The sequence below is a fragment of the Ruditapes philippinarum genome, unplaced genomic scaffold (genome assembly GCF_026571515.1).
Source record: "Ruditapes philippinarum isolate M1 unplaced genomic scaffold, ASM2657151v2 ctg7726_1_1_1_1, whole genome shotgun sequence".
NCBI classification, from domain to species: Eukaryota; Metazoa; Mollusca; class Bivalvia; order Venerida; family Veneridae; genus Ruditapes; species Ruditapes philippinarum.
The window spans coordinates 1,786-18,708 of NW_026866856.1; the positions used below are offsets into that span (position 1 = coordinate 1,786).

At 30.6% G+C, this 16,923-nt stretch overlaps 1 protein-coding gene across 1 annotated transcript; it reads left to right on the top strand.

The window, feature by feature from the left end:
- Positions 1-1,475: 1,475 nt before the first annotated feature.
- On the top strand, positions 1,476-2,683 carry LOC132734020 (uncharacterized; the record flags this gene model as incomplete). Its single annotated transcript, XM_060720722.1, is given in 4 exon segments — positions 1,476-1,505; positions 1,731-1,886; positions 2,157-2,325; positions 2,570-2,683. Coding segments are annotated over 4 exon segments (359 nt in total), but the record flags the coding sequence as incomplete, so codon positions are not given.
- Between the last annotated feature and the right edge of the window lie 14,240 nt (positions 2,684-16,923).

A 16,923-nucleotide genomic window follows, 5' to 3' on the forward strand; every position in this document is an offset into this window, starting at 1 on the left:
TGGATATACAAAATCAACATTTTAGGAAATAATTCCTAATTACAACGAAAGAAACAAAGTAATAAGGTATGTACATTTATGTATTTTTTATTTATTTGTTGTTTGCATATTACTTGTTTCTTCAAGTTTTGACTGATCACTTTGAACTGAAATTACTTTTTTACAAAATTATTTCTATATCTTACTTTAATAAATAGGACTTTGGTAACCGTTCAGCGTTGACTGGTGAGCTTAACTGAACAGATATTTTTCTGTCGAAAGAGCAAATATGTGTTTCAAAATGTTGAAGCAATAGATGTAAAACTTTTAAGATGTTTAACACCTGAAGAAGCGATGAATGAAAAATGTGTGATAAAGGTGTTTAAACGTTAACGAAATAGTATCTTTACTTCCATACAAAATACTCAATCAGTATAATTGTTCTTATTGTAAAATTTCAAATATAAAACATAAATAAATGAATAAATAAATAAATGAATGAATAAAAAAAATAAAAATAATAATTAAAAATAACAAAAAATAACCTTTAAAAAATATGTAACAGAGTATTAAAAAAGAGATTTTGAAAAGCATTCGCAATTTAAGGCATAATGAACCCTTAACAAATGGTATAAATGAGGTTTAAAAGCTAAATACGAATATGAGATACTATCATATTAATTTATGGAAACGCACGTGTTTCGGTTTTGTTCGTACATTGTGTTATGATGTAAACATGTAAAGTTTAAAACTAACAGTATGTCTTGAGGTAAATATAGTTACATATTAGATTTAAATATTAAGGACCTACCAGTGTATTCAGATTTTCTATAGGATTTCCCATCCCTTTTTATATATAGGCTTGTGCAATTTGAAAAAGATGGACGCCATTGTTATTATTGATAAAATTTCAAGTTCCTTTGATGACAGTAATGCTTTAAGCATTTCAACTAAAAGATGAACTTTCTTTTGCCTTTTCATCCTTTGGAGGTTTATGAAATAATAGTGATTTCCTTTTTTTGCATGGAAGTTCAAATATTACTATATTTACAATTTGCTACATTAACAACACAGTTAATCCAATTTAGCGTTACTTTTCAGTTGTTTAACATCTAACATACATGTTGTAAAGGCATTAATTAAACGTTTTTCTTACACATGCTTGATATTTCAAAAAGAGGTAAATAATGTAGAATTCTAAGGTATAATTTACCTTCAATGCAAGTATCTTAACGAAAATCTGCTTTTATCATGTTATAGTCATAGCTTTTATATGGGAGCATACACGTCCTCTACCAATACAGTGCATCATAATATTGGTAACGGACACAAGTCCTAATGTATTTTATTTTCCCACTGAGCAGTTATTCCGCTGAAATACACGTTTTACCAATCTCTTCTACAATATGTTGACTGTAAATCATTTTTATGTTTTTATCTATTTTAGATAAGGTTTTGAATAATGATGCGCCTAGTTTTAATCAGTGTTATTTCAGTCTTTTTATTGGTGGATTCCGCTAAAGCTGGTACGTATTATCCGTAATAACTTAGTGATAATTGATTAGCATAATAATTGGCATAATAAGCATAACATTTTGCATTCATAAGTAATTACATGAATTAAACGCTGTAAATTATATTATGTAAGACAAGCATTGTCTCTTATAAACTTCTTCAGACATGCAAAGCATGTAATTTTCAATTAACTTGCCATTTGTTTTTTATTTTTCCGCAATAATCACCATTTTCAGTACTGGTATGCTACCGCTGGACTGAAGAAGACATCAAAGCGATGGTTCCAAGTCGTACAACAGAGACTGAAAGAAAACAATGCGAAGATGTCTTAGGATATACGTATTCACCAGATTATTCTAAATGTGGGGGATGCTCATGTTGTCAACCACAAGGTATATTGACCTATGATATGTTTTCAGATGCATCATCTTGCTATTCTACAGATAAATAACTAACTCTAAATTCAACTGTCGTTAATTACCATAATTTTTTCATCAAATAATCATCTAAACGCAGTAACAGGTAACCTCCCTTTGCACCACATTGTCTTATTACCACTCTATAATCTGCATGACGCGCGTTATTGATTGTTAATCTAATATCAAATCGAAATGGATCAAACATGTCAGTTTATTTTTTCTGGGAGGATTTGTCCTTTATAGTTTTAGTATGCCACAAGTGGACTGAAGAAGACGACAAGGCAATGGGATCAAATCGCGCACCAGAGGATGAAAAGAAATATTGTGAAAGTGTCTTAGGCTATACGTGGACACAAGGGGATAATGCAAAATATCCAGAATGTGGGGAATGCTGGTGTTGTAAACCAAAAAGGTATTTTCGCATTTTTTGTCATTGATATATAGTTTTATATTCATGTAGGATTTTCCTTTTGTCCTTCCGTTCCGCAATGAACATAAATGTACATTTTACAACTGTTCCGCATAAGATATACATGTAGCTTTTAACATTTTTCTGAAAAAATATGTGTGTAGCATTTTCCTATTTTTCAGTGCAGGATTTTTTTCACGTATCGTTCAATATAAATTTCAACTTTTCTATGTATTATTTTTTTCAGTTAATGTGCTAATATGGTTACTTCACTCAAAAGGCAAACACTTTCCTGGACTAAACAGCTGATTGATTTCATTAAATTGTAAATCATAGCTTTTGAATGAATAATAAAAAATTATCTGCACAGTTTGTACATCTTTTCTGTACGTGTATTTATTTACCATTACGTGGCTACGGTCGAAACAATGAAAGTGTTCGATGAATGAGAGTTATTGTAATAACTGTTGACCATTACTTTACTGACCCCAGCGTCCTTTGTCAGCAGTAAAGGTCAGCCTTTATATTATGCGCACAGTATGATCGACCGTCTACATACACCAATGTATAGGCCAATTATCAAAAACGTCACTGTTGGATAATTGAAAATAAAATGTGAATGCATTCCCTACCTTTCAACAATTCTCTAAAGCGGGAAAAAACATGATTAGAAACACAGGTATTTTAAATCTGAACACCGCAAATGATGTTTGGAGTTAATCCTGATCACTCACCAAACCTCCCAAAACTCACAACAGGTCCATCCAAAACAATGTCTTGCGTCACGGGTTCTCTTGGCCTTAGAGCTTTAGTATCACAGATCAGCTCTGATAAGCTGCGCCGTAAAAACAATATTTTGTAAAGTGATGGACATGCATGGGTCCTTTGGAAGGATTTGAATATTTTAAAACAAAAGATATACCAAAGATATATAAAAGCAATATTTATTCATTAGTTAACATAGTACATCTGTGCATTATCAAAAACAATGGCAAATGCAATAAAGCAGTGCATTCGTGTTCAATGTTAACGGGTAAAAGTGTTGTGTTTCTAAGTAATTGGGGGGAATTATATTAAAAGTCTTTTAAAGTTTCATTGATCTTTTTATTTTGTTTTCCACCACGGCTACACTTGATTGCCAACTTGCACACAAAATAATGTCCCAAAATTTATAGTTCTTTGTTCCTAACATTTAATCGAACTAAGGTTTTAAAACACTAATTTTCGATGTTCAACAGACTCTACCCACTACATCCAGGAATATCACACCCCCCTGAAAACAAAATTGAACAGCCAATTTTCCAATCAGTGAGTAGATTCTGATGACACATCGCAATTAGGCATACAAGCAGTCGTTCAAAAGCATAGATAAATGGTACGAATTGAAAAGCCAAAAATATTGCAGAAATGAGAAAATGAATGTCATCTGACATGTCAGCCATAAACAGACATGCACTGCATTAACGTCCAAGGCTGGCCAAACCAAGGACAGATCAACATACTGGCAGACATCTCAACGACTAACCTTTACTCATTAGCAAATGTTAGATCCAAAGTAAATATATTTGTCAAGATTATATCATGTAGAAAGATGCAAGACTAGATACTGACTAGACCGACTGGAAACATAACTAGACTAAGTGAACTATAACAAATCTTCACTGAGAACAATATCAAACTTCAATGGCAACTTGAATGCAAAGACGGTTATTGTAACATGGAACATCTTTTTTGACTTTTAAGAAATTACCATATGACCTTTTACATCTTGAGTGCATTAAACATTGGCAAATATAAACATCATATCAAAAGACATAACTTGATAGCACTGTGTAAGCTAAGTGATTAATCACCACAAACTTAGTTAACTGTGAGACTGAACATAATTCTAAAATACACTGCCTCATGAAATTATGCATGGAAAATACACGGTAAGTCTCAAGAAACATGAAACTTGTATATTTGAACCATTAATACTCAACAATTGCTTAGAATAAGTAAAGTCTGCAGTCAACTTCATTTTATCAAACAGATGCAACACCCATTTTGCATCTACCATCTACTAAACACAATTCAACAATAAATTGCTTTTACAACAATTATGGCATAGGAATATACTTTGAGTTTCAAGAACTTGTATATCTAGTCCTATTATAGCAAACAATATTTGAATGTAATGCAAAGTCACATATCACAGAACACTGTGAAGTTTGATAAAATCAAGGAAATCAAATCTTGAGGGCTTAAAGTGCAATGAAGAATTCAAATGGAAAGAAACTCCCAAGAGTTGTCCTTCTTGGTAAACCAATTAGAACAAATCAATCAAAATACTGTAGGATGCAGAACAAAGAATCATCACAACAGAAAATGTCAGATACAGTTTAAATGAAATGTGACAATTCAAACATTACACTGCAATAAAAATGATCATTTTGCAGCAACAGAAAAAAAAAACGATTTCAAAACCATTTATATTTACAAAATAAACTGCAAATTGTATGTTCTCAAAGTAATTAATACTGTAGGTAGGAATATATTTTGAATGATGGTACAAAATCTTAAACGTTACTTTTGGTATTGAAAGCACTTTGCAAAAAGAGGCATCAAGAGTTTAATAGCATCAACAATAATATAATTGATGAGAAAAATGGCATAATCAATGGCAATGGAAATATGACATCATCAATGGCAATGAAAATATGACATATGACATCATCAATGGCACTTAAAATCATACCGTCTAAAAAAGGAATATCACGGCACATTACCAATACAAATTTGTCAAACAATACATCGATGTTATGTTTGTAACTACATTATAATTGGAATTCTTGTCGCATTTTAGCGCGGGAAATGTCCCTCAAATTTATAAAAAATAGATTTTCAAAGTTATTAAATGTGTCAATTTAGATTCTCCACCATGTTGTGTTTCTAAGTAATTGGGGAATTATATTAAAAGTCTTTTAAAGTTTCATTGGTCTTTTTATTTTGTTTTCCAACACGGCTACACATGATTGCCAACTTGCACACAAAAACAACGTTCCAAAAATAATAGTTTTAAGTTCCTAATATTTAATCGAACTGAAGGTGTAACAACACTAATTTGTGATATTCAACACACTCTACCCACTACATCCAGGAATATAACAAAAGGTTAGACAGAATCCGATTCATTATGTAATTAGTTTCGAAGAGTTTGGGATGGATAATCCGGCAGAAAGGTTTATGGATTGTTTTAACAATTGTTGCGATAAGTAGTATTAAAAAAGGCATGTCTGATGTATTCAATTATTTATATATTTAAAACAGCACGTAATTTCTCACCCTGCGACAAAAATAACAATAGCAAAAATAAATAAATATATAATAATAATTCTTGAGGTCAGTAAAAGCTGCACTTTTTGACATTATTATCATATATTAAAAAATTATAATTAAAAGACACAAATCAAGCTAATTTGATGGAAATAAATTTTTTGACAACAGAGCAAGGAAAAACTAAAAAAATGGTAGACGATTTCAGACTTGGTTTTATTGAGTCTGTTCACGAGAGATAGTGAATTAGGATCAAGTACCTTCCTTTTTCATATCACGATATTGGATTCGTTAAGTGTTTTGCCTTTTCAATTAAAGACTTTTGCTACAGATTATTTAAGACATAGAAAATAACTTAAATTAATTAAAATTTAAATGTTTTTAGAATACAATAACAAATTTAAGAAAAATTAACAGATACATGTGGGGTTCGCCTATCTCGATTTTTTATTAAAGATATACTTTGCTCAAATTTGATGTTAGAAAATATTGATAATTGCTACACAGTCTCTTTATAAATATAGAATAAACTAGTTTTAATTTCACACAAAGTATATATGTTATGTTTAAAATTCAGCACACTTAAGGTGGTCACAATATAAATATACGTGTAGTGTCCTTAAAAACTGGCAGTTTTTTTTCTGAAAAGAACAACTTGACTTGACCTGTAACAGGGAACCAGGTTCCATACACAGTTATTAATTCTTTTCAAATTTCAAATTAAACAAATTCAGTAAGAATGTCAACGATTTCAATAAATTTCTGCAATTAAATATTTATCTCAAGGATCAGCATAGTATATCTTTAATATGACCTTGACGTTGCAGGACCGATCTGAAAGCACAAGCCTCTATCCACATACACTAGCATCGAGTCCCAAGACAAATTCAACATTTAAATATGAAACTATTGACGCGACATTCATGATATCATACAAATCAGTACCGTATGGTTGGAAATATCAGTACCGTATGGTTGGAAACATCAGCACCGTATGGTTCGAAACATCAGTACCGTATGGTTCGAAACATCAGTACCGTATAGTTCGAAACATCAGTACCGTATGGTCCGTAAGTAAGTGAGTACTCGTGGCCTGAACGTGTAATATACAATTCTGAAAAGGGTGTCAGGTGTTTGAATTAGAGAACTTTCAGTCAGAGGTCAAATTTCAATTCCATGTAGAAATTACAGCATTTTGATAAGCTCAACAAATTACTGTGACAAAACACAATATTTAAATAATTTCTATAATTGATTTTAATTGGTTTTAAAAAAAATTAAAATTTTATTATTATTAATGTATGCTTTTATTTGAAAAAGATTTGATCAACTGTCGATAATTATTGCAATATTTATCTTTAGTAAATATAATTCTTCCGCAAACATATCCTAAAAACATTATTGTCGAAAATTTTGAAGCAACGGGACAACGCCAAAATTGTTTTGATACGCTGTTTGGCTGCACTCTAAAAATAAAATTTCACAACAGTAGCGTATTCCGTGTTTCTATTTCTTGCATTTTCAAAATCATATTAAGTAAAAAACTTCATTGGATTTGCAAGGAAACCATAAGCAGACACAACTGAGATAGATGTTTTCTTCCTTATAAAATATAACTAACAGGATCTGTTTTGATATCTTCGTGTTTGTTATCTATGTTTCATACATCTAAAAGAAGTACACTAAAATGCAGGCGTAAACTTATTGTCAATCGTGAACTTGCAATTATTTTAAAAGCTTACATAAGTAAATCGTGACATATCCAATCTAATGTCAAATCTCAACATTCTTATAAATTCTTTACATCAAACACAAGTGAATAACAAGAAAATGCAATCCAATCTAGCTACTTTGTTTCCTTTTAATTCACAACATGTCATGTTTAAAGTAGCATATAGAATTAAGAAAATTGACTTTCTTTTATACCACTTCATGAAACAAACAGAAACGTTCCTTGTTGCTTTAGCTTTCTAAAGGTTTGGCATTCACTCTTACCAACATATTGTTTTGCCATTTCATTGAAAAATGAGAAACGATCCTAGGTGCTTTAGCTATCTATATGTTTGGCATTCATTCTTACAAATATACAAATCAATAAATTATCTTACAATTGTTATTGTATGTTTTAATATAATCTTATACAGAATATCTCAGGGAAAGGGTTTTCCATTTGTTATTTCTATTTATATTAACTAAAATGTCGGCAGACAAACAACAGAAATCTACGTTATTGCTTGAAGTATGGTTTTAATAAATTATCTCTGATTTAAATGCTAAGTAACTTTACCTATAAATACGTTTGACATTCACTTTGAAAACATTTCATAAAGATATATAATCTGTCAAAATACAATGCATCTTATATTCTTTTGGAAATGTCAGAAGAAGGTATTTACATTATAACTTGATGTCTGGAATCCATAAATAATATATACATTGTAAAATGAAATAAAGTTGAAGAAATCATCTTATCTGATGATATCAATTTTGTATTAGTTACACTAAACAAAAAATTGCGTTCATGTTCTTTTTTTTGCCCGAAAATACAATGTGTGATTTGAAAAATATGAAACTTTTATTTAGTTTCATACAAATATGGAAACAAATACTACTGATAAGCAGGATTCATAACCTCTGATCCCCTTTCGAAGCTTATTGTTTTTAGTTACGCCGATAGTTTTCTCGTTTAGAGCACCTGCATATTTTTTACTTGGGAACCATATTCCACTTTTCATGGAATGGCAGTATTATGTCATAGATAACGGCCAAAATTTTACAATTTCATCTTTGATATTGATTACCAATTAAAGAAGAAAATCTGACAGTATTGTTTTGTAATGATATGTGATTTTGATTTGATTTTTCAAAAAAAATATCTTTATCAGACAGTATAGAAAAACAACTTGAAAATGAACTGAAACATTTTGAGGAAGACAAATTAAATCCGCATGATAAATGGTGACTTTTGGGCCATTTTACTGCACATTTTGACTTTGTTATTTTAATAGTTCAACTAAATGACAGACTTTACAAGCATGCAAGCTAGGGTGTTAACTTCCAGTCGATCTTTTTAAATCAAATTAAGGTGTTTGCAGTGTTTTACACCCACAATTTTATCAATTTTAAATTCACATTTCTACATTTTCCAGAAACTTAAACACATGCAAAATCATATGGAATGTTTTATTTTCCTGAGAATGTTTGAGTCAGGAGATCATTTTAGTTCATATGACGTTCTGTCAAAATGTTTTCAATCTCTACTTTTACATAAACGTCGGCGTATAACTTAAAGCAGATAACAAGCAGCACATGTTTGGCGTTAACATGACGATAAGGAGCTAAAACATTTATGGAAGAAAGTAAATTGAATTATGAAAAATACAGAAACCAACATAAAAATTATCAGAAATTTAAACAGATTTTGGTTGTTAATTTATCCTCGTATACAAACAGGAAGGTCAAATTGTTGTGTACTGATTACATGTGAAAAAAAAGGAAAAAGAAACACGTACATGCGCACGCACGAACACAAAACTATATTTCAACGATTTAATATAATCGCGAAATGTGATATTTCAAATAATTCTTTCCCTTGCTTTTTCGTCCGATCTGAATACAAGTATCTAAGTTTTAACATGCGCAAGCACGAACAAAGACTTTATGTTAATGATTAAATATTATCACGAAGTATAATTTTTCATTTTTTTTCTTGTTTTTTCGTCTGATCGAAATACATGTATCCAAGTTTGAACACGAGCAAGAACGAACAGAGACTATATAACAACGATTTAATCACGAAATGTTATTTTTCAAACTATTAATTTTTTTTGCTTTCTTTTTCTTCCGATCTGAATACGTGTATTTAAGTTTGAACATGGGCACGCATGGAACACAAACTTATGTTTCATACATCTAAAAGTAGTACACTAAAATGAAAGCGTATACTTATTGTCAATCGTGAACTTGCAATTATTTTAAAAGCTTACATAAGTAAATCATGACATATCCAAACTAATCTCAACATTCTGATAAATTCTTTACATCAAACACAAGTGAATAACAAGAAAATGCAATCCCATCTAGCTACTTTGTTTTCTTTTAATTCACAACATGTCATGTTTAAAGTAACATATAGAATTAAGAAAATTGACTTTCTTTTATACCACTTCATGAAACAAACAGAAACGTTCCTTGTTGCTTTAGCTTTCTATAAGTTTGGCATTCACTCTTACAAATATACAGTTCAATAAATTATCTTACAATTGTTATTGTATGTTTTAATATAATCTTATACAGAGTATCTCGGGGAAGGAGTTTTCCATTTGTTATTTCTATTTATATTAACTCTAATGTCGGTAGACAAACAACTGAAATATACGTTATTGCTTGAAGTATGGTTTTAATTAATTATTTCTGATTTACATGTTAAGTAACTTTACCTACAATCATTTTGAAAATATTTCGTAAAGATATATAATCTGTCAAAATACAATGCATCTTATTTTCTTTTGGAAATGTCAGACGAAGGTATTTACATTATTACTTTGTGTCTGAAATCCATAAATATTTTATACATTGTAAAATGAAATCAAAGTTCAAACAATCGCAAAACACAACCCCGAATATAAAAGAAATACGTGATAAGTGAAAAATATCTTTAATATTTACTGATGATTATCGTATTAAATATCTATTATCTAAAGCTCAACGTCAATTAAAGAACAAAAATCTGACAGTTTTGTTTTGTAATCAAATGTGATTTTGGTATGATTTTTCAAAACATTATCTTCATCAGAAGGTAAAATAACAACTAGAAAATGAACTGAAAATTTTCCAGGATGAAAAAAAAATCCGCATGATAAATAGTGACTTTTGGACCATTCTACGTGCACATTTTCATTATGTATTTTATTTCAACTTAATGTCAGACTTTAGAGCATGCAAACTAGTGTGTTAACTTCCAGTCGATCTTAAATTAAATTGAGATGTTATATGTGTTTTACGCCCACAATTTTAAATGCACGTTTCTACATTTTCCCAAAACTTAAAACACATGCTAATGCATATCAAATGTTTTTTTTTTTTCTTGAGAATGTTTTAGAATCATGACATCATTTAAGTTAATATGACGTTCTGTCTAAATGTTTTCAATCTCTACTTTTTCAAAAACGTCGGCGTATTACTTAAGTCAGATAACAAGCAACACATGTTTGACGTTAACATGACGATAAGGAACAGAAACATTTATGGAAGAAAGTAAATTGAATTATGAAATATACAGAAACCAACATAAAAATTATCAGAAATATAAACAGATTTTGGTTGTTAATTAATCCTCGTATACAAACAGGTAGATCAAATTGTTGTGTACTGATAACATGTGAAAAAAAGAAAAATAAACACGTACATGCGCACGCACGAACACAAACTATACGTCAACGATTTAATATAATCACGAAATGTGATGTTTCAAATAATTCTTTCTCTTGCTTTTTCGTCCGATCTGAATACAAGTATCTAAGTTTTAACATGCGCACACACGAACAAAGACTTTATGTCAATGATTAAATACAATCACGAAGTGTAATTTTTCAAATTATTTTTTCTTGCTTTTTCGTCCGAGCAAAATACATGTATCCAAGTTTGAACACGCGCAAGCACGAACATAGACTATATGTCAACGATTTAATCACGAAGTGTTATTTTTCAAATTATTTTTTCTTGCTTTCTTTTTCGTCCGATCTGAAAACATGTATTTAAGTTCGAACATGGGCACGCACGAAACACAAACTTAAAGCACGAATGTCAAAATGATTAGATATAATTACCACGGAGTGTGACCTGTCAAATTAATTTATTCTTTTGCTTTTTCGACCAGTCAGAATATGTAAGTTTACAACATTTAGGAAATTATTATTAAGGGGAATCATTGTGCTGAATAATGTTTTATAACAATAGCAATAAATCACTTCTTCAATATTTTTGAGTAAATTCAGTAAAATTACATTTTTGCTTTATTACGAAAATATATGATACACATTTTACGGAATTCTTCACATTTTCTTTTATATCAAAACATTTCAAAAATTAAAATAAACGTACGAAATTAAGATCTTTTAGTACACGACGTACTTTTCGTCTAATTCACAGACAAACATTGTTGGGATTCCGACCTCCTAGATATTTCTCATTCTAATTTAGATACACTGCTATGTCATCTATTTTACAAGACTTGTCCATTATAAGAAAGGATATTTAATTCCCTCAAGAATACGATACTTTGTGGTTATTTATTTATGCAAGAATGGTTTAAATAAGATAAGATATTATTTTATTATGAGCTTTATTCCAGAGAAAATAGGACATTCCCTTGTCATTCATCGGTCTTATGTAACATTTTCTTTGCTAATTAGCGCAATATTCGAAAAACATTTTATTCTTAATTTAAGATTTTCCTAAAATTAATCTAGAACTTTTATCCATTATACAAATGGTACTCAATATAAAAGCTTATAGAATTTACAAAAAGGCGTTCTGTTTTAATTTCTGAAGCAATTATTTCATCAAGTGGCACTCTATAACACGACAAAGGGACAAGTAACGTCGGTGTTCAAGAAACTCGGCCATTCATACATCGCAATCAAAGAGACATTCTATAAGAAAAAAGATAGAAACGGTGCATTAAATGAAAGGGGGAAAAAGAGGCACATTGTCGGACACAGAACATAAATTGGTCACAGAGCGAAGAGGGCAAAAAGGCGGAACAATGGCGTGAGGATGGATAAATCAATGATTGCAGTGAATTCAGTCCTAATTAAATATTTTGTTACATGATGATTTATCACTTACGTTTTATTCTTCCAGTGAAGAAGAAAAAAGGCAGGCGTTGACATATATATTATTTGCAGTAATATTAATTGTAAACGACATTGGATGCATCAGTTTAAAAGTAATTAGTAATGATAAAAATACATTATTTTATATTTTATTGATTGTAAAACGACAATAATTGAGGGAGGATGGAACAAGTATGACAAAATACATCGTGATTTTTTTTTGAAGAAACAGACAACCTAACAATTATATTGTTATGTACGTGTGGCCGCACTGTATGAATAAAATTTCATGACAGTAGAGTACTCCGGTCCATAACTTTGTCATTTATCAAAGGAATTGAAAATAACTTGGCACAAATATTTGTTATAATAAGGCGATGTGTCATGCGCAACAACCAAACTCCTATCTCCAGGGTCAAGGTCGCACTTGCTCATTCAAGGTCAACATTTTCTATTTGAGGGTATATGTCGTGTCCGGTCCATAACTTTCTTATCTTTGAATGGATTTTGTAAATACTTGCCATAATTGTTCACAATAATGAGACGATGTGTCATGCGCAACATCCGGTCACCTACCTCCAAGGTCAAGGTCACACTTGGTGGTTAAAGATTAACATAGTCTGTTACAGGGTTTTGTATCCGGTCAATAACTTTTTCAAAGATCAGAGGATTTTGAAAATACTTGGCACAAACAGTCACTATAATAAAACAATGTGTCATGCGCAACACCTGCATCCCTATCTCCAAGTCCAAGGTCACACTTAGAGGCTAAAAATTAATATAGTGCATTATAGGTTTCATTTTGTTTCCGATCTCGAACTTCTTCATAGTTCAAGGGATTTTGAAATAACTTGGCACAAAATGTCACAATAATAAGATGATATGTCAAGTACAACACTTGCCGCCCTACCTGCAAGGTCAAGGTTACACTTAGAGATCAAAGATTTACATAGTCTGTTATTGGGTATATTTTGTGTCAAGTCCATAACGTTTTCATAGATCAAGGGATTTTAATAATACTTTGCACAAATAACCACAATAATAAGGCGATATGTCAGGCGAAAGATCACACTGTGAGGTCAAAGATTAACATAGTCTGTTATAGGGTATATTTGTGTCCGATCTATAACTTCTTCATAATTCAAGGGATTTTGAAAATACTTTGCACAAATAGTTACAGTAATAAGACGATATGTCATGCCCAACACCTGATCCCCTACCTCAAAGGTCAAGGTCACACTTAGAGGTCAAAGCTTAACATGATAGATTTTTAAATTACGTGTTTCATTATATTTCTTTAATAAATTTATTGTTGCATTTGCAGATCTAGCATTGATTATAATTTTGGACTGAAAGTCTTGAGATCCATACCAAATGGCACAATTTTATGCTTCATTTAAAACTTCACGAGGCGGCGGACGTTGGTTACAAATTCTTGTTGTTTTTAGTTACGCCGATAGTTTTCTCGTTTAGAGCACATGCATTTTTTTACTTGGGAACCATATGCCGCTTTTCATGGAAAGGCACTACTGTGTCATAGATAACGGCCAAAATTTTACAATTTCATGTTTGATGTTGATTACCACAACCGTCTCTGGACGGGCCCAAACAAACCGAGCCTGCAACATTTTTGATATTGCCGTGAGAGGGCTTTCTTGAGGGATTCTGCTTTTCTCTCTCTATACTTTTTGTCAACTAATAAACAAAATTTATGTCTCATGACTTTAGTAGTATCGTTATTGGACAGTAAAAAAACAACTTGAAAATAAACTGAAACTTTTCCAGGAAGACAAATGAAATCTGCATGATAAATGGCGGATTTTGGGCCATTTTACGCACATTTTGACTTTGCTTTTTTTAATATTTTAACTAAATGACAGACTTAAGAAACATGTAAACTATGGTGTTAACTTCTAGTCGATCTTTTAGTCGAGGTTTCTGGTGTGTTTTACGCTCACATATTTATACATTTTCCCAGAAACTTTAACCCATGCAAAATTATATACTGTATAAGTCGATATTTATGCGTCACAAGAATTTTGCGAATGTCAAAAAGTGGACTTTTTGTGTGCGGAAATATTTGCAAAAATATGATTTCTTGAATTTGATACTGTCTTTTTTCTGATTTCATTAATAAAGCAGGTACATGAATATGCCGTTATTGTTATCGTGCTATTCAGTTGTTAAATATTTTATTATTTATATAATTGTTTGAAAAACATAGTGTTTGTTTGATAAAGGAGCTGATCACACATTTCTTTGTTATATTTTTAAAACATTCTTTTGTTATAATTATGATTACTGTTAAAGTAATACATATATTGTTTTATGAAAACATTTGTAATTTGTTAAGACCAAACTTAAACAAACAAGCGATGGGAAAAATTATTCTCAGTACCTGAACAGTCAAACTTATTACTTATTGCATGTAAGATACTGTATGAAAGTGTGTTTTCAAATGATAGAAGAAAGTTTGCCTAAACAGAAATAATTTTTGCGTGATCAAATATTTGCGAATATTTTCAATTCGCAAAATCGCAAATATTTCCACGTCGCAAAATTTTCCACTTATACTGTAGGATGTTTTATTTTCATGAGAATGGTTTCGAATCATGACATCATTTTAGTTCATATGACGTTCTGTCAAAATGTTTCAATCTCTACTTTTTAATAAACTTTGGCGCATTACTTAAGTCAGATAACTAGCAGTACAAGTGTGGCGTTACCATTGCGCTACCATGACGATAAGGAACTGAAAAATTTATAGAAGATAGTAAATTAAATTATGAATAATACAGAAAACAACATAAACATTATAAGAAATACAAAACATAAATATTATGAGAAATATTAACAGACTTTCGGTGTTAATTGTTCATCGTATATTAACCGGTAAGTCACAGTGTTGCCTGACAAAAAGTTATATGGTAAAGCTTAAAGTCTACCGATTACATTACATCTATGTGAAAAAAAAACCCAAACAAAAACATAGAAACTAGTACATGCGTACGCACCAACACACACTATAATTATGACAACGATTAAATATAATCACGAAGTGTAATTTTTCAAATTCTTTCTCTTGCCTCTTGCATTTTCGTTCGATCAGAATATTTTTCTGAGTTTGAACATGCGCAGGCACGAACATAAACTATAATTATGTCAAATGATTAAATATAATCAAGAAGTGTAATTTTTTCAAACTATGTGAGTTTTCAAATTTTTTTTTCTCTTGTTATTTTTTCGCACAGTCAGACAGTCAGAATATGAAATTTTACACGATAACACTAAATCACCTCTTTTTTGTGAGAGTAAATTCAGTTATTACATTTTTGCCATATTACGAAAATATACGATATACATTTTACGGAAATCTTCACAATTACATTTTTTATAAAAAATAAATAAAAAATATAATACACGAGCGCTATTAAAACCCTTTCGCTGCCAAAGGGTTATTTATTTATTGATCATCTATTTTCCAGAAGGTTTCTAAGAAATTACTACATTATTAATTAATATAATTATTATTATTTGTTACTAGTATTATAATAATTATATATGTTTCCAAATCTGCTAGTATATAAAAAGTATTGTCGATGGTATAATTATCTATATAATTATTATTATTATTATCATTATTATTATATATTATTATTATTATAGAAACGACAAAAGCCGTCCATATGGCAAATACGCCGAAAAAAATAGGACGGCATAATTATGCCGTCCCTATGGCAGTGAAATGGTTAAAGTGACATTAAGCCCATCTAATGGTATATATTAAGTAAACAGGTGAAAGTCAGAATAAGTTTGCATTTTGCCCTTATTCTTTTCAATTCTATAATTAATTCACTTTGCATTAACTATTGGTAACCCACATGACCCACGGAAACTTCTATAAATACCCATCGAAAGTAAAATGTAACGTTCAATGCATAAAAAGAGTGGGGCAGTCTTTTTATATTTTAGGCAGACTAATATTCTATCCTAAAATTTTTCCAATATGAACCGTTGGTCAATCATCGTAATAACAAAGAATCTTTTGAAATATATAGTCAATTCAGCTCAACTCGAGAATGGAAAAGAAAACAGAGCATAATGTCGCTTTAAGGTCCTTCGTTTCCGTTTCCGGTTATGGCAGTGTTTATGAATTTGTAAACAAAAAGTTGAAATATGGTATAACTAGTGCTTGGAGACTGAAATGGGCTAAAGAAACGTAGTTATGAAGTAATGAAGTTATGAACTGTAATCTGTTATACTGAAATGACTCTGTTCTTGATTTCTGAAAATGTACACATTTTGACACTTTATTACCCGTGATTTTCGTGCACTGTACTATTTATAGAAACTCCCACGCGCTCAATTTCAAATCTATACTGAGCGGAAAAAGTTTGTTACCGTAATCATACCGTATTAATCATGAGTAAATCTGAAGGCGCTAAATGCT